Here is a 20,502-nt window from a genome sequence, read left to right as displayed (position 1 = left end):
GTTTTGGATGATACCACAAATTTGGGTATCAATCCGATACCCAAGTAGTTACAGGATCATACATTGGTCATATTCAACCGGTACGTTTCAGAGACGGTATAGTACCGAGAATGATTCATTAGTATTGCGGTACTATACTAATACCGGTATACCGTACAACCCTAGTTAGCACTAATAAATACAAAATGTGTCTGTTTGTTCTTGTCCTAACAGTGGACCAGGATAAAGAACTTCAGTACCAGAAGCACCACAGGGAATTCAAATTCGACCTTTCCCGTATTCCAGAGGGAGAGGCTGTCACGGCGGCAGAGTTCAGGATTTTTAAGGATTTTATCCAGGAGCGCTACGAGAATGAGACATTCCGAGTCAGCATCTACCAGGCCTTGCAGGAGGCAGCAAACAGGTAAACAGTTTTCCTTCCATCGTCTTGGTTAAAGTACCAGTGGAGTGGAAAAAGAAGTTGACATTATATGTTTAATTGTGTTTCGTTGTATCCGTTAAACCATATCCAATTGTATTTACAATCTGCAAAGTATGAGAAAATGCCACAAATTCAGTCAACCATTGGGAATATTCCGCGTTTTCGAACCTCTTCTGTAATTTCCATAGATTGACGTCACTGGAGTAACGCTTTTGGACCATAATATCACATCATTCATACTGAAAATACGCCAAAAAATTGAGAGAGATGTGATGTCTATCATTCACAATCCTGAACACATACGTTTTTCTTTTTTTCTTGTATTCTAAGTCGTAAATAAATAAATACATAAAAAGTCCGCTAACAATGTAGCCAATGGGGGCTCTCTATTTCGCCCACAAAACCCTCTAAAAAAACATCCAAAATTCGGCAACAATACTCTTTATACATATCGTGTCCTGAATATTAACCAAATATTAGCAATGTTGTTGTCATAAGCGGTAATACAAACAAACTATTTTTAGCGGCGGATTGATAACACACAACTAAGTAGCGCTCTGCTGTTTTACTGTGAGCTGGCTGCGATATCCTGATGCTATCACTCGTTTGGGAGCTGAGGAGACCAATTTTTGAAGCTTTCCAGGTGGAATTCTTTCCCATTCTTGCTTGATGTACAGCTTAAGTTGTTCAACAGTCCGGGGGTCTCCGTTGTGGTATTTTACGCTTCATAATCCGCCACACATTTTCAATGGGAGACATGTTTGGACTACAGGCAGGCCAGTCTAGTACCCACACGCTTTTACTACGAAGCCACGCTGCTGTAATACGTCCGGAATGTGGCTTGGAATTGTCTTGCTGAAATAAGCAGGGGCGTCCATGAAAAAGACGTTGCTTGGTTGGCAACATAAGTTGCTCCAAAACCTGTATGTACCTTTTAGCATTAATGGTACCTTCACAGATGTGTAAGTTACCCATGCCATGGGCACTAATACACCCCCATACCATCACAGATGCTGGCTTTTGAACTTTGCGCCTATAACAGTCCGGATGGTTCTTTTCCTCTTTGGTCCGGAGGACACGACGTCCACAGTTTCCAAAAACAATTTGAAATATGGACTCGTCAGACCACGGAACACTTTTACACTCTGCATCAGTCCATCTTAGATGAGCTCAGGCCCAGCGAAGCCGGCGGCGTTCCTGGGTGTTGTTGATAAATGGCTTTCGCTTTGCATAGTAGAGTTTTAACTTGCACTTACAGATGTAGCGATCAACTGTAGTTACTGACAGTGGTTTTCTGAAGTGTTCCTGTGGTGATATCCTTTACACACTGATGTCGGTTTTTGATGCAGTACCGCCTGTGGGGTCGAATTCTTCGGCCTTAACCGCTTACGTGCAGTGATTTCTCCAGATTCGGTGAACATTTTGATGATTTTACGGACCGTAGATGGTGAAATCACTAAATTCCTTACAATGTTGTTCTTAAACTGTTCAACAATTTGCTCACGCATTTGTTGACAAAGTGGTGACCCTCGCCGCATCCTTGTTTGTGAATGACTGAGCATTTCACGGACGCTGCTTTTATACCCAATCATGGCACCCACCTGTTCCCAATTAGCCTGTTCACCTGTGGGATGTTCCAAATACGTGTTTGATGAGCATTCCTCAACCTTCTTGGTCTTTTTTGCCACTTGCGCCAGCTTTTTTGAAACATGTTGCAGGCATCAAATTCCAAATGAGCTAATATTTTCCAAAAAATAAATTCAAATGTTAAGTATCTTGTCTTTGCAGTCTATTCAATTGAATATAGGTCGAAAAGGATTTGCAAATAATTGAATTCTGTTTTTATTTACGATTTACACAACGTGCCAACTTCACTGGTTTTGGGTTTTGTTATTCCAAACAAGATTTGAGCTGTAGAAAATGGAAACAACATTTTTTTTTTTCAAAATGATTACCCACATTTAAAACTACTGCACTGTTGGTTTACTTACAGTATGTGTCGGTGAGATATGGAGGAGGGGTCCTTCAACGGTGACAGTAGGGCTGACGACCCTGATGAGGGCAAGACCATTGTCATTCAAAGACCCACTCAGACACACAGACTCGGCACAGACGAGCAGGCGTCAGGACAAAAGACAGACGTCTAAAAATCGTTTCTGTAAACAAAGCTATTGTTGGTGAAATTTGCCTTTAAGATGACAAACAGTTGTTGATGCAGGGAGACCACACACCTCTTTGGTACAGTCCTCCCAATTAGTTCCAAGCATGACCTTGGTAAACACATTTCCGTGAAGATGTGTTATTGATGAGGCAGGCGTTAAAGGGGAACATTATCACAATTTCAGAAGGGTTAAAACCATTAAAAATCAGTTCCCAGTGGCTTATTTTATTTTTCGAAGTTTTTTTCAAAATTTTACCCATCACGCACTATCCCTAAAAAAAGCTTCAAAGTGCCTGATTTTAACCATCGTTATATACACCCGTCCATTTTCCTGTGACGTCACATAGTGATGCCAACTCAAACAAATATGGCGCATAGAACAGCAAGCTATAGCGACATTAGCTCGGATTCAGACTCGGATTTCAGCGGCTTAAGCGATTCAACAGATTACGCATGTATTGAAACGGATGGTTGTAGTGTGGAGGCAGGTAGCGAAAACGAAATTGAAGAAGAAACTGAAGCTATTGAGCCAAATCGGTTTGAACCGTATGCAAGCGAAACCGACGAAAACGACACGACAGCCAGCGACACGGGAGAAAGCGAGGACGAATTTGGCGATCGCTTTCTAACCAACGATTGGTATGTTTGTTTGGCATTAAAGGAAACTAACAACTATGAACTAGGTTTATAGCGTATGAAATACATTTGGCACCAACATGCACTTTGAGAGTGCAGACAGCCCAATTTTCATCAATTAATATATTCTGTAGACATACCCTCATCCGCGCTCTTTTCCTGAAAGCTGATCTGTCCAGTTTTGGAGTTGATGTCAGCAGGCCAGGGAAGCTAGGGTCGATATTCTTCTCTTGATCATCTTCGGTGGCATAAGGGACGGTGTGAGCCAAGACATCCAGGGGGTTTAGCTCGCTCGACTGCGGAAACGAACTGCCGCCATTGCTTGCCGTGCTACCGAGGTCCTTTGTCCCTGAATTGCTCACACACTCCGGCAGATTCAATGGGGGTCTGGCGGCAGATTTCTTTGACTTTATCGTTGGAAATGCATCTGCTTTGAGTGTCGCAGGATATCCACACATTCTTGCCATCTCTGTCGTAGCATAGCTTTCGTCGGTAAAGTGTGCGGAACAAACATCCAATTTCTTGCCACTTTTGCATCTTTGGGCCACTGGTGCAACTTGAATCCGTCCCTGTTCGTGTTGTTACACCCTCCGACAACACACCGACGAGGCATGATGTCCCTATGGTACGGAAAACAGTCGAAAAAACGGAAAATAACAGAGCTGATTTGACTCAGTGTTTGAGAAAATGGCGGATTGCTTCCCGATGTGACGTCACGTTGTGACGTCATCGCTCCGAGAGCGAATAATAGAAAGGCGTTTAATTCGCCAAAATTCACCCATTTAGAGTTCGGAAATCGGTTAAAAAAATATATGGTCTTTTTTCTGCAACATCAAGGTATATATTGACGCTTACATAGGTCTGGTGATAATGTTCCCCTTTAATGATGAAGTGCATCAAAAAAGTTATTCTTCCAAAGTTGTTCAATAAAGGAAATATATATTCTTAAAATATTTACATTTTAGTTTATCCAGGCAGTGACAGTGATTGGAAAGACAGTTGCTATTTTCTCTGATGTTGTCTTTACAGGAATACAATAATTACACGTTTTTCTACTGGTGAATTTCCTTTGGAACATTATCAGTCTGATACATTACCTTTGTGTTATCTCCCACCCCCAACCCCCAGTGAAGGGGATCTGCTGCTGGTGGACCAGAGAGAAGTGTGGACCGCAGAGGAGGGCTGGCTTATCTTTGACCTCACTGCCACCAGTAATCTTTGGCTGGCCAACCCTGAGCACAACTTTGGCCTGCATCTGGTCCTGGAAGACAGCCATGGTCAGTTAGTATACCACATTAATTAACCTCCAAAAGATAACAACTTCTTTAAAAAAAAGTTACCGTGTTAATTACGTCTTATCAACATGAACAAGACCCAAGAGGGCAGAACTTCATAAATTAGATAACAACATTTTTTTTTTAAAGAGCATGTGATCAATATGTGACCAAAATGTAATGAGAAAATCATGTAAACCTTACCAACCTATCATAAAAAATCATGTCAATATACAATACAGGCCAAAAGTTTGGACACACCTTCTCCTCATTCAATGCGTTTTCTTTTTTTTCATGACTATTTACTATTGTAGATTGTCACTGAAGGCATCAAAACTATGTAGAGTTATGTACTTAACAAAAAAAGGTAAAATAACTGAAAACATGTTTTATATTCTAGTTTCTTCAAAATAGCCACCCTTTGCTCTGATTACTGCTTTGCACACTCTTGGCATTCTCTAGATGAGCTTCAAGCACACCTGTGAAGTGAAAACCATTTCAGGTGACTACCTCTTGAAGCTCATCCAGAGAATGCCGTTACACAGTGCTCAATACCGGGGTGGAGTGGAATTTACGTTCGGTCAGGAAAAAACACAGAGGCTATTTCATCCCTACAAGCCTGTTCAACAGGTTTCCCTGCAGGCTTGTAGGGATGAAATAACCTCTGTGTTTTTTCCGTGTGTATATATATATATATATAATTAGAGATGTCCGATAATATCGGCCTGCCGATAAATGCGTTAAAATGTAATATCGGAAACTATTGGTATCGGGTTTTTTTTATTATCGGTATCATTTTTAAATTTATTTTTATTGTTTTATTTTTTTTTTTTTATTAAATCAACATAAAAAACACAAGATACACTTACAATGAGTGCACCAACCCAAAAACACCTTCCTCCCCCATTTACACTCATTCACACAAAAGGGTTGTTTCTTTCTGTTATCAATATTCTGATTCCTACATTATATATCAATATATATCAATACAGTCTGCAAGGGATACAGTCCGTAAGCACACATGATTGTGCGTGCTGCTGGTCCACTAATAGTACTAACCTTTAACAGTTAATTTTAGTAATTTTCATTAATTACTAGTTTCTATGTATCTGTTTTTATATTGTTTTACTTTCTTTTTTATTCAAGAAAATGTTTTTAATTTATTTATCTTATTTTATTAATTTAAAAAAAACAACCTTATCTTCACCATACCTGGTTGTCCAAATTAGGCATAGTAATGTGTTAATTCCACGACTGCATATATCGGTTGATATCGGTATCGGTTGATATCGGTATCGGTAATTAAAGAGTTGGACAATATCGGAATATCGGATATCGGCAAAAAGCCATTATCGGACATCCCTAATATATATATATATATATATATATACATATATATATATATATATATATATATATATATATATATATACACATACCGTATTTTTCGGAGTATAAGTCGCACCTGCCGAAAATGCATAAAAAAATATATATAAAAAAAACATATATAAGTCGCACTGGAGCCCGGCCAAACTATGAAAAAAACTGCGACTTATAGTCCGAAAAATACGGTATACATTTCTATATTCTTTTGTTGAACAGTCAAAGGTCAAGTCGACAGGTAGATTATAACAAAATGTATTTAAAAACTGTCACAGGTAGAAGGTACAGCTTTGGTATCAATATTGCAAAAGCATCTACAAGTCAGTCCGTATCAGTAACAAACAATGTCTCAAACGGACTTTGATTGATTGATTGATTGATTGAAACTTTTATTAGTAGATTGCACAGTACAGTACATATTCCGTACAATGGACCACTAAATGGTAACACCCCAATACGTTTTTCAACTTGTTTAAGTCGGGGTCCACGTTAATCAATTCATGGTAACTTCTGGAAGAGTGAGTTTTGCTAATGGGGATTTCATCCAGAGAATGCCAAGAGTGTGCAAAAAAAGTAATCAGAGCAAAGGGAGGCTATTTTGCAGAAACTAGAATATAAAACATGTTTTCAGTTATTTCACCTTTTTTAGTTAAGTACATAACTCCACATGTGTTCATTCATAGTTTTGATGCCTTCAGGGACAATCTACAATGTAAATAGTCATGAAAATAAAGAAAACGCATTGAATGAGGAGAAGGTGTGTCCAAACTTTTGGCCTGTACTGTATATAACACCTGAACACAAACAAAACCTATTTTTGATGCATCACTCTATCCCACTGCAGGCCACAGGAGGAACCCCCGACTGGCGGGGCTGTCAACAGGCAGCGGGGCGCGAGACAAGCAGCCCTTCCTGGTTGCCTTCTTCAAATCCAACGAGGTTCGCTTTCGCAACATCCGCTCCGCTCACGGCCACAAGGGGCGTCATTCGAACCGCTCAAAACCACAGAGGACCGTCCAGGATGCACTCAAGGCAGTCGAGGCCGCCACAGGTGACCATTTTAAATGTATTCACCGGTAACGGTTGTGGCCTATGAAAGTCCCACAGAAAAGAAAGTCCTGAATCCAGACGGTGATCTGAATTGGATTTGAACTTTTTGAGCTACTTGTATCGAAATGAAAGAAATGGAGTAAACCCTCTTGTCAGTCATCAGAAGTTGAGGCCATATTTGTCAACCTTCCTGTTTTTGCTGGGAAATCATTTTTTTGTTCTTCTTTCCAGGCACCTGATTGATTGATTGATCGATTGAGACTTGTATTTGTAGATTGCACAGTACAGTACATATTCCGTACAATGGACCACTAAATGGTAACACCCGAATAAGTTTTTCAACTTGTTTAAGTCGGGGTCCACGTTAATCGATTCATGATACAGCGATCGGGTTAATTTATTTTGTATTTATATTTGATGAAAATGAAATTCCCTTGTATTTGTTCAATATTTTAAAAAATGCAAATGTTGACAGTTATGGTTGAGGCTCGTAATGTAAACTTAAAGCAACATAGCAGAAAAGATCCTGATCAGCTGCAAACATAGTGACTTGTTCCTTGTCTCATTTCTGACGTTTCCTGAAAGTTATATTACAACGTTACATAAGTTTTTGAGTTATCTATTGCGTCATAGTTCGTAGGCTCGTAGCGTAAACTTAAAGTAACTTGGTAAAAAATATCCGGAAACTAACTGACTGACTGCAACGATTACGTAATCTTCTTGCTTATGTTGTGCAGGCCTTAAAACCTTATATTTTTCTTAAAAATACAACCTTCTGATAGTAACTTTCAACTGATTCCCATGTGTTTATATATATATATATATATATATATATATATATATATATATATATATATATATATATATATATATACATATATATTAGGGCTGCAACAACTAATCGATTAAATCGATTAAAATCGATTATAAAAATAGTTGCCGATTAATTTAGTCATCGATTCGTTGGATCTATGCTATGCACATGCGCAGAGCCTTTTTTAATTTAATTTTTTAAATTTTATTTATTTATTTATTTATTTTTTATAAACCTTTATTTATAAACTGCAACATTCACAAACAGCTGAGAAACAATAATCAAAATAAGTATGGTGCCAGTATGCTGTTTTTTTTCAATAAAATACTGGAAAGGATAGAAATGTATTTTGACTCTTTTATCCGATTATTAATCGATTAATTGAAGTAATAATCCACAGATTAATCGATTATCAAATTAATCATTAGTTGCAGCCCTATATATATATATATATATATATATATATATATATATATATATATATATATATATATATATATATATATATATATATATATATATATATATATATATCAGGAAAAAAACACAGAGGCTATATCATCCCTACAAGCCTCTTTCACAGGTTTCCCTGCTCTTCAGGGGGAAAATTGGTTTATCCGTTATACAGTGCTCAATACCAAGGTAGAGCGGAATATACTTTAGGTCAGGGAAAAAACAAAGAGGCTATTTCATCCCTACAAGCCTGTTTTGCAGGTTTCCCTACTCTTCGGGGGATTTGTCAGGGATTTTTCAGGGAAACCTGCAAAACAGACTTGTAGGGATGAATTAGCCTCTTTGTTTTTTCCTGACCTAACGTATATTCCGCTCTGACCCGGTGTTGAGCACTGTATAACGGATAAACCACAGAAAGCTTGACTATATATATATATATATATATATATATATATATATATATATATATATATATATATATATATATATACACTGTATTTTTCTGAGGATAAGTCGCTCCGGAGTATAAGTTGCACCTGCCGAAAATGCATAATAAAGAAGGAAAAAAACATATATAAGTCGCACTGGAGCTCGGCCAAACTATGAAAAAAACTGCGACTTATAGTTCGAAAAATACGGTATATATATATACCGGTATATATTTATTTTTATTTATTTATTTTTATTTTTTATTTGTTATTTTTTTTAAATGTTATTATTCTATTTTATTTCTCGTAATTAGAACCACCACATTACTCTCATGATATTTATAGCAGAATTATTATCATTCAAATTATGTTTGTGTTCTTTTTTCGACCTTATTATGTTACCAATATTTTATCAGAAGTATATGACCTATAACTAATTTTTTCAGTGTTGCTCTAATATTTTAGAACCAAATATAACCTAATAAGGACTGGAACTAGTCCTACACACTTTTAATTCTTAGTATTTGTTTCAATTTCAGAAACTCTGGGCATTTCTAGGGATGGATGCAAAAAACGCGAGCTGTATGTCAGTTTCAGAGATTTAGGATGGCAGGTATGTGGAATATTTGTTATTTTCTTTACACAATATCAAAATATGATGTACTTGAGTTGACAAATAGAACTGAATTTGTTTGCTTAGGACTGGATCATCGCACCAGAGGGCTATGCAGCATACTACTGCGAGGGAGAGTGCGCCTTCCCTCTCAACTCCTACATGAATGCCACGAATCACGCGATTGTGCAAACTCTGGTAAGTCCCGCAGAAGCCATTTTTTTATGCAGACTTCATGGTCTGTGACGAGTGTGTCTGCTGATTTATACTTCTTCCAACCACAGGTGCACTTTATCAACCCGGGAACAGTGCCTAAGCCCTGCTGCGCTCCCACACAGCTCCACGGGATCTCCGTGCTCTACTTTGACGACAGTTCCAACGTCATCCTCAAGAAGTACCGCAACATGGTGGTCAGATCCTGTGGCTGCCACTGACAGCTGCTCGTCCGTTCTACGATGTCATTTCTAACGCACTGTTTTCAAGAAGAAAGTGGAGGACCTAGAGACAAGAAATGCTTTACTACCTGTCACAGTTTCGACTTTTATATATGAGACTGTATTTATGACCTGGAGCTGAGCAATTAGAACCACTGTTTACTCAAAATGCTTTGTTTATTCTGTCTATTTTTGTCTTTTTCAGAGCAACTTGGAAATATGCACTAAGGCAGTGTTTTTCAACCATGAGATATTGTCTGGTGTGTCGTGGGAGATTATCTAATTTCACCTATTTGGGTTAAAAAACATTTTTTGCAAACCAGTAATTATAGTCTGCAAATGATGTGTTGTTGTTGAGTGTCCGTGCTGTCTACAGCTCGGCAGAGTAACCGTGTAATACTCTTCCAAATCAGTAGGTGGCAGCCGGTAGCTATTTGCTTTGTAGATGTCGGAAACAGCGGGAGGCATCGTGCAGGTAAAAAGGTGTCTAATACTTAAATACAAAAAAAAACTAAAGGTTGAGTGTCCCTTAGAAAAGGTATTGAAGCTTAGGGAAGGCTATGCAGAACGAACTGGCTACCAAGTAAACAAAAAACGAATGCTGGAGGACAGCAAAGACTTACTGTGGAGCAAAGACGGCGTCCACAATGTACATCCGAACATGACATGACAATCAAACATGTCCCCACAAAGAAGGATAAAAACAACTGAAATATTCTTGATTGCTAAAACAAAGTATATGCGGGAAATATCGCTCACAGAAAGACACAAAACTGCTACAGGAAAATACCAAAAAAAGAGAAAAAGCCACCAAAATAGGAGCGCAAGACAAGAACTACGAGCAGCACGGTGGAAGAGGGGTTAGTGCGTCTGCCTCACAAAACGAAGGTCCTGAGTAGTCGTGAGTTCAATCCCGGCCTCGGGATCTTTCTGTGTGGAGTTAGCATGTTCTCCCCGTGACTGCGTGGGTTCCCTCCGGGTACTCCGGCTTCCTCCCACCTCCAAAGACATGCACCTGGGGATAGGTTGATTGGCAACACTAAAATTGGCCTTAGTGTGTGAATGTGAGTGTGAATGTTGTCTGTCTATCTGTGTTGGCCCTGCGATGAGGTGGCGACTTGTCCAGGGTGTACCCCGCCTTCCGCCCGATTGTAGCTGAGATAGGCTCCAGCGTCCCCCGCGACCCCAAAGGGAATAAGCGGTAGAAAATGAATGGAGGGATGGACAAGAACTAAAAGACTACACACGGGAAAACAGCAAACAACTCCAAATAAATCACGGCGTGATGTGACAGGTGGTGACAGTACACCTACTTTGAGACAAGAGCTATGTATATTGATGCATGCTTGGTTATGCTTTAAAGTCATATCCAACAATTGCGACAACGACTTTTCACTGACAACTGAGTTTTGTTTTTTAATGATTTCTGCTGGTGGTGTGCCTCTGGATTTTTTCAACGCAAAAAAAATGTGCCTTGGCTCAAAAAAGGTTGAAAAACACTGCACTAAGGAATACTTGAACTGGATTAAACATCACTGTTTGGAACAGATATACTGTCTCTATTTCAGTTGTGACCATTCCAAATCAAAATGATTATGCATTGGCCACGTTGTGAACTTTGAATCACCGATCTGCACATTTTGTTCTGGAAGGACTGAAGAAGATCTCATCCGGATAAAAGCAGAACTTCAAGCTTTATAGTTTTGGACAGGCATTCAGCAAAAACCAGCTGGACCAAGTCAAGTGTACGGCAACTTGATGCATTGCAAAGACTGTAAATAATAATGTGTGTGAATGAAAAGACCTCAAGTTCTTTGGGGGCTCTCAACAGGCCAAACATTGATTGATTGATTGATTGAAACTTTTATTAGTAGATTGCACAGTACAGTACATATTCCGTACAATTGACCACTAAATGGTAACACCCCAATAAGTTTTTCAACTTGTTTAAGTCGGGGTCCACGTTAATCAATTCAATCATTCAATAATGACACCGTTCGGTCTCATGAAAGAAGTGCTCAGTCATGCAGTACTTCCTCTGGTCTTCAGGGGGCAACGTCGAGGCATACGAGTCACAATGAAGCAGCAGTAGAAGAAAAAGACTTGAATAAAGAAGACAAATTCTAACTTCCTAGAATTGATTTGGCGCTGCCTGTTGGGTGGCGGTTTGCATTGTAACTCCCACGCCATACGTATTAAAAGTGAGAAACAGAAGGTGTTGAATCAAATACAAACGACCACAAAAAGTGAAAGCACATTCAAGGCACCTCCACAAGCCCTGGGACACGGATGTAAAAGGTGAGGTGTGGAAGCGTGCCGAACAAACTCCACAAGCTTAGCCATTGACTAGCGGGAGTCATGACTAGTAGTAGTACTGTAAAGACTACAGGAGTGGAGATCCATACATTCGAGCACCTCCACAAGCCCTGGGACACGGATGTAAAAGGTGAGGCGTGGAAGCGTGCCGAACAAACTCCACAAGCTTAGCCGTTGACTTCCTAGCAAGAGGCATGACTACACTGCAAAAACTGAAATCTAAGTAAGATAAAGTATCTCAAATAAGGGTGATATTAGCTTATTTTCTGTCTGATAAGATAATTCGTCTCACTAAGCGGGTTTTATGTTAGAGTGTTTTACTTGTTTTAAGGGTTTTGGTCCTAAATGATCTCAGTAAGATATTACAGCTTGTTGCTGAGATTTTATGACCTATATTGAGTAAAACATGCTTGAAACTAGAATATCAACTGTTGCAAAGCTGTGTCATCAACACTCACAAGTATAAAACTACTTTTTCAAAGTAATAATTTCTTATTTCAAGCATGAAAAAAAATAATCATGATTTTGACACAATTGTGTCTCATAATTAAAACAGATGACAGCCAAATGGACTTTACTGTTTTATTTTCAATGAAACAATAGAAAATACTCATATAGTAGTACAGTTGGCACAGTACAGTAAACTGACAGTTAATATTTAAACATTTAACATTTGACATTTCAAACTATTTTGAACAGAAATAGTTCATGCACATTCAGATAAATTCCTCAAAATTACAATTAAAAAAATGTTGGCCGGGGGCCGGGCTGTATATATGCGCACTAATTGACTGAAAGAGCACGCACTTGGCGCGATGATGTCATGTTGTCGATGGAAAAATGCATTTTTAGACAATATGATTTGGAGACCCCGAGAGTAATAACCGGTTGCCCTGTTGCCTTTCAATTAAGAACAATAAATTAGTTTTTAGTAAAAAGTTTCCTGGTTTCAATAAATGTAATGCAGGGTGTATATCATTATGTCAAGATAATGGCACTAGCATTTACTTCATTTAAGAATATTTTTCAACATATTGAGCAAAAAAGGTCTCTTTTTTTTCTACCAAGAAAAGTGCACTTGTTGTTAGTGAGAATATACTTATTTTAAGGTATTTTTGGGTTCATTGAGGTTAGCTCATTTTACTTGTTTCGGAAAGTCTTGACAAGCCAAATTTTCTTGTTCTATTGACAGATAATTTTGCTTAGTTCAAGTAAAATACCCCTCATTTTTGTATTTTTTTTTCTTGTTTTTGAACACTGACTTTTTGCAGTGTAGTGATAGTACTGAAAATACTACACTTTGACTTCCCAGTGAAATACACAAAGCAGTCCAAAGATTTTTTATTCTGGGGAGTGGGGTGTGGTGGGGTGGAGCATTGTGGAACTAAAATAAACAACAACAAAAAAACAATAAAAATGACATAATAGGGCAAAAAGGCGTGACGGAATATGGAAAAAGCTAAAATGTTGATACTAATAACTAATAATAACATAACGGTGTATGTATGTATATATATATATACACACACATATATAGTAGAGGTTTATGTGGTTTATCTGTTATACAATCCGTTATAAAATTGCCTGAAGAGCAGGGAAACCTGCGAAACAGGCTAGTAGGGATGAAATAGCCTCTGTGTTTTTTCCTGACCTAACGTACATATAATATATATATATATATATATATATATATATATATATATATATATATATATATATATATATATATATATATATATACATATATATATACATATGTGTATTTATATGTGTATATGTATATATATATGTGTGTATATATATATGTATATGTATATATGTATGTATATATATATGTGCATTATATATGTGTATATGTATATATATATGTGTGTATATATATATATATATATATATATATATATATATATATATATATATATATATATATATATATATATATATATATATATATATATATATGTATGTATGTATATATGTATGTATGTGTATATATATATATATATATTGACTCTCCTATCAGTACTATGCATGTGGAGAAATCCGTTTCAATGGACTTTTTGGACTTCTGTGGGGGTGTGAGAGAAAGATAGAATAGAATAAATCTTTGTTGTCCACTGATGTGGAAAATTGTTTCTGGCTCACCAACGCAGGCAACAGACAGTACTAAAACACAAACATTGTCATTTATAAAACATGTAACAGACAATAAGGACAGAGGTTCGGTAAAAACAGGAATAAAAGTAACTATGAGTTTGGATCTAAAAGAGTATTGGTAAAACATGAAAGTAAAGCGGTTCAGGTCAAATGTGGATTTGTTCACTTTAAGAATGGCAACGGCATTCGGGATAAAATACTTTACAAAAGGACCTTTGGCCAGTGGCGCTCTATCGCGTCTCCCTGACTTCATGATATTTAAGTGTATGGGAAAAAGAAACAAGGTACCCCAGGGGTAGAATGGACAAAAAGTTTTGGGAAAATGTTCTAAAACAAAGTCCAGAGTTTAAATCAAAGGTCATCTTATATTTGCTTTTTATTTGGCTCTTTTATGTTTGACTCTGTTCCTCTGGGAAAAAACCCCAAAACATTCTGGAACCATGTATGTAGTTACACACAGATATTTAATCATCTGTTAGAAACCACTAGTAAAGTCATTTGTCTGCCATAAATATTTGAGTCCACGTTATTCCAATTAATAAATTGTACTATTTTTCTCCAAAATGACCACCCTAAATTAGAAACGGCAACAATGCAACAAATCTTACATATATACATATTTAAGATATATGTAAGGCAGTGTTTTTCAACCTTTTTTGAGCCAAGGCACATTTTTTTCATAAAAAAAATACGGAGGCACACCACCAGCAGAAAAGGCTAAAAAATGTAACTCCACCAGGTTGTCGTGCCTTATTTTGAGTTTGTTGTTGTTTCCTGTGTGTATTGCTTTAGTTCCTGTCTTGCGCTGTTATTTTGGTGACCTTTCCTGTTTTGTTGGTGTTCTCCTGTAGCAGCTTCACGCCTTCCTTTGAGCGCTATTGCCCACCCCTGCTTTGTTTTCGCTATCAAGACTATTTAAGTTGTGCATACGCTATCCTCCTTTGAGGGGACATTGTTGATTGTCATGTCATGTACGGGATGTGCTTTGTGGACGCCGTCTTTGTCCCACACGCTGTAAGTTTTTGCTGTTGTCCAGCATTCTGTATTTGTTGACTTTGTAGCCAGTTCAGTTTTACTTTTGTTTTACATAGCCGTCCCTATGCCTTTTCCTAGCGGGACTTGCCTTTTGTTGATTTTTGGTTTAAGCGTTACATACCTTTTTACCTGCACGCTGTCTCCCGCTGTGCTCTGCCTATTGGGATCACGACAAACCATCCTCGACGCGTTCCAACTTCTACAAAGCAATGAACTACCTGCTGCCACCTACTGATATGGAGTATTACATGGTTACCCTGCCAAGCTCTACACAGCACAGGCACTAGACAACGGCACATTATTATGATTATTGATTTCCAAAAAATTTTTTGGGACCAATTAGGTGAAGTTGCATAATTTCCCACGGCACACCAGGCAATATATCACGGCACACTAGTGTGCCGCAGCACAGTGGTTGAAAATCACTGATGTAAGGTATACTGTTTTTTTTACCCCAGCTCTATAACTTTTTTCTAAATAAAAACTAACATAATTAGGTCAAATGGGCATTCAAAGGGTTCTGATACAACAACACTAATATTATCAATGATTTAAAATGGATTTTACTAATCATATAGGTAAGTTCCTCCAATTAGATAACTAAACGGTGGAAAAGATCATCAGGACTCCTTTTCCTCCTATCCAGGAGATCGCAAAAAGCCGCTGCCTGACCAGGGCTCAGAAAATCTGCAAAGACTCCTCCCAGCTAATCTATAAAAATTTTGTTTATAGATTATATGCAATCTGTTGTGTTCCAAAATGTTTCTATTTTTTTTTTTTTTTTTTTCCCAGTGTACATGAATGAAGGTGTGTGTTGCTGAACCCGACTTGGACATTATCTGGACTGGACCTGGTTTTAAAAAAAACCTTTAAATGAAGCTAATTTCATTTACAACCAGGTCTGGTGAAGATAAGGTCCTTTTTTTAATTTATTTTTATTTTTTATTTTTTTTAGATATGATAAATAAATCTTTTCTTGGATAAAAAAAGAAAGTAAAACAATATAAGGATGATTACATTAAAAAAAATAAATAAATAAAGTAATTAAATGAAAATGTTAGTGGACCAGCAGCACAAACAATCAAGTGTGCTTCAGGGACTGTGTCCCTTGCAGAAGTGTTGTCCATGTTGTGGGAACCAGAATATTGGTAGCAGAAAGAAACAACCCCTTTTGTGTAAGTGGGTGTGTATGAGTGTGAATGGGGGAGGGAGTTTTTTTTTTTGGGTTGATGCACTAGTTGAAAGTGTATCGTGTGTTATTTTTCTATGTTGATTTAATAATAAAAAAAAAAAAAAAAAAAAAAAAAAAGACTCCTCCCACCCCCACCAAGGACTGTTTTCACTGCTGGACTCTAGAAAGAGGTTCCGCAGCCACCGAAGCAGAACCTCCAGGTTCTCTAACAGCTTCTTCCCTCAGGTCGTAAGACTCTTGAACGCATCATAATTAAATTATCCCCTCAACTCCCCCCAAAATGGATTAACTCGCTGGAATAAAAAAGACAATATAACATACATCCATAAACGTGGACGCATGTGAAAAAGTGCAATATATTTATCTGTACAGTAATCTATTTATTTATTTATATATATTTATTTATTTTATATATATATTTATATATATTTATTTATTTATATATGCACCTTATTGCTTTTTTATCCTGCACTACCATGAGCTTATGTAACGAAATTTCGTTCTTATCTGTGCTGTAAAGTTCAAATTTGAATGACAATAAAAAGGAAGTCTAAGTCTAAGTCTAAGTCTAAAGCATGAGTGATTATGTCTCAACTGGCATTGAGTTATATTTAACCCTTACTGTCTTCCCATTTTGTAAACAACCAACATAAAATATAACATCAATCAGGCAGGCCCTCCCAATGGATACTCCACAGACTGCAGCAAGTGGAAAATGTACAAAGATCCACACAAGGGGGTGGTATTGTGCTTGGTTAAAGGATTTATTTCCACACATGAAACAGTTCCCTAAAATAATAATAATAATAATAATAATAATGATAATAATAACAATAACAATAACAATAATAATAATAATAATAATAATAATAATAATAATAATAATAATAATAATAATAATAATAATGATGAATAAATAAATAAATAGATGAAAACATTAAAAAAAAAATTGCAGTTGTGCATTTGACCTAAAGCAGGGGTCGGCAACCCAAAACGTTGAAAGAGCCATATTGGACCAAAAATACAAAAAAAAAATCTGCCTGAAGCCTCAAAAAATGAAAAGCCGTATATAAGTCTTATAATGAAGGCAACACATGACGTAAGTGTCTATATTAGCTATAATAGCCTACTATCAAAATGACAATTTGTCGCAGGCTGAAGCAAATCTTTCTTGACAGAAATGTTGAAATGTAATATTTATTCTTCACATTTTTACAACATTATAAACCATTAGTAAATCAGAGGCTACTCAGAAGGTGAGATAACTCATGGAAATGACTGGCTTTTAACGGCCAAAGGTATAGATGTGTGTGTCCAAGTTAAAGGAAACGGCAGGCTGTCTTCTTCTAAAGGATTTATTACAACCTTTGCAAGCTGGGTAACGTTTGCTGTGGTCTGGAACAACATGGCACACAGACAACTATCAGAAAGGCAGCCAATATTACATACAGATAATGTCATGAGATATGCAAAACTAAATTATATACGAAGAGGATAAAAGTAAAGGATATTAAATTATCTCAAATATACCTACAAATGAGGCATAATGATGCAATATGTACATGTTAGCATTGAATAGCTTGCAGTCATGCACTGACCAAATATGATGGACTGGCCTGTAGGAAAACAAACCATTTTGCAAATTATGCAAGTAATTACCGTACTTTCCGGACCATAGAGCGTACCGCAGATGAGCGGGTCTATCCATTCATCCATTTTCTACCGCTTGTCCCTTTCGGAGTTGCGGGGGTGCTGGAGCGGGTCTAGTCAGGTCTATTTTCATACAAAAGGCGCACCGGATTATAGGGCGCATTAAAGGAGTCATATTATTATTATTTTTTTCTAAATGGAAAACACTTCCTTGTGGTCTACATAACATGTAATGGTGGTTCTTTGGTCAAAATGTTGCATAGATTATGTTTTACAGAGCATATTCAAGCCGCTTTCTGACAGTCGCTTCAGGATGCTCCGTCTTATTTACGTGGCTCACCTTTGGCAGCGTCTTTTCTCCGTCATCTTTGTTGTAGCGGTGTAGCGTGCAAGGACGGGAGTGGAAGAAGTGTCAAAAGATGGAGCTAACTGTTTTAATGACATTCAGACTTTACTTCAATCAATAACGGAGCAGCATCTCCTCGTCCGTGGCCCACTAGTGCAATAACAACGCTGGAAATGTGTCCCGTGAAAAACCGTTCGACTGCAACTCTCTAATAACTAAAGTTCCTTGGGTGAATAATGTAAACTCACTACACCGGTATGTTTTAGCGCTTTCATGACGAGTTTACTGACAGATATAAGTGAGAACTTTACACTACTTTATATTAGAAATGGCAACAGCGGAGGATGAATGTCCTATAACAAGAAGATAGAGAAAAAGAAGAAGCTTATCGACTACAACGTTGGCGCAGACTACAACTTTTCAGGACTTATGCAGATCCCAAATTCAGATCAGCAGGTACCAGAAGGTAAGAAATGTTGCTTTTGCATAATATTGGGAAACAAAACACCAGATAATATGTCTTACATTATACACACACCATAATAATACTCGCATGTTGAAGCACAGTACAATCTGTCACGCCGCGGTGAGGGTTGTCTGGCAAACTTCCTCTTTTATTTTGAAAATCTAATCCTCCTCTCGTTTCAGGCCACTTGCTCTTCCTCCTGGTCTGATGTCTCTCCTGATAGCCTGATTGTGCCCCCCTGAGTCACCCTCCCTCATGTGTATATAGTCCTCGTCTCCCCCGGTCTTGTGTCCAGAGTATATCGTCTCGTTACGTACCTCCAGCTGTCTTCCACAGTCTTGGTCCAAGTTGTTAAGTATTGCCTTGCTTTATTCCTTGATTTCTATGTACCCTCTAAAGAAGAGTGATTTTGATTTGCTCAAGTTTTTTGGTCAGTTTTTTTGAGCTAATTTCATAGGGCTCTGCCTTATTTTTCCCCCTCTTCTTGCAGCACTTTAACTTGTAGATTCTACTTATAGAGTAGTTTCTGTTTATAGCTTTTTGTCTCTTCCTCTTCGTGAGCGATTTTCCTTTTGTGTAGCTAAACATATATTGTTGCTTTTGTTATTAGATCAGTGTAAATTTTGTTATCGCCTTTTTTCCTCCCTCGGGAGTGATTTTCCGTTTATTATTTTCCGTCCTGTGTTTCTTTTTTTATTCTCGTGTATCAAGTATAGAGTTTGTAGCCATTTGTTTATTCCATACTTGCCAACCTTGAGACCTCCAATTCCGGGACGTGGGGGGCGTGGTCGGGGGGGGGGGGGCGTGGTTGGGGGCGTGGTTAAGAGGGGAGGAGTATATTTACAGCTAGAATTCACCAAGTCAAGTATTTCATACATATATATATATATATATATATATATATATATAAAAGAAATACTTGACTTTCAGTGAATTCTATTTTATTATATATATATATATATTCAAGTATTTCTCTTATTTATATATATATATATATATATATATATAAATAAGAGAAATACTTGAATTTCAGTGTTCATTTATTTACACATACACACACACATAACACTCATCTACTCATTGTTGAGTTAAGGGTTGAATTGTCCATCCTTGTTCTACTCTCTGTCACTATTTTTCTAACCATGCTGAACACCCTCTCTGATGATGCATTCTGCTTCGTCTCCTTGTTGTGTGCGCAGTTGTGCACTGCACTCTCTAAAAGCCGTAGATGTTATTGTCACATATGCATGTACAGCAGATGGCAGTATTGTCCAGTTTAAGAGTGTCACAACATTGCTGTATATGGCAGACAAACTGCTTTACGGTAGACGAAAACGTGACTGCTGTTGTTGTGTTGTTGTTACCGCACTGGGAGGACGTTATGGTCCGCATGGAGCTGGAGGGGGCGTGGCCTCCAGCTCCGCTTGAATTTCGGGAGATATTCGGGAGAGGCGCTGAATTTCGGGAGTCTCCCGGAAAATCCATGAGGGTTGGCAAGTATGATTTATTCACTCTGTCTGACAAGAGTTCTTAGAAAACAGCAGAATAAAAGCCTGCATCAATCGTTCCCCGTCTGCAACTGAGTCCTCATTCTTACCAAGACCTAACTAAATCCTACAAGCGGTGCGGCTTCATAGCTTATCAAAGTTGTACTGAAACATTTTGATGGATTT

At 37.6% G+C, this 20,502-nt stretch overlaps 1 protein-coding gene across 1 annotated transcript in view; it reads left to right on the top strand.

Moving 5' to 3' along the window:
- Positions 1–9,814, top strand: part of LOC133570754 (bone morphogenetic protein 7-like) — a 41,467-nt gene extending 31,653 nt beyond the window's left edge. The window contains exons 2-7 of the mRNA XM_061923451.2: positions 214–403; positions 4,347–4,495; positions 6,720–6,926; positions 9,160–9,233; positions 9,321–9,431; positions 9,518–9,814. Coding sequence (XP_061779435.2) covers positions 214–403; positions 4,347–4,495; positions 6,720–6,926; positions 9,160–9,233; positions 9,321–9,431; positions 9,518–9,667 — 881 coding nt within the window. The 3' untranslated portion in view covers positions 9,668–9,814. The remainder of the gene's footprint in view (positions 1–213; positions 404–4,346; positions 4,496–6,719; positions 6,927–9,159; positions 9,234–9,320; positions 9,432–9,517) is intronic.
- Positions 9,815–20,502: the final 10,688 nt, after the last annotated feature.

Source organism: Nerophis lumbriciformis, linkage group LG28 (assembly GCF_033978685.3).
Source record: "Nerophis lumbriciformis linkage group LG28, RoL_Nlum_v2.1, whole genome shotgun sequence".
Classification (NCBI taxonomy): Eukaryota; Metazoa; Chordata; class Actinopteri; order Syngnathiformes; family Syngnathidae; genus Nerophis; species Nerophis lumbriciformis.
This window is presented reverse-complemented; position numbering and strand designations above follow the sequence as displayed.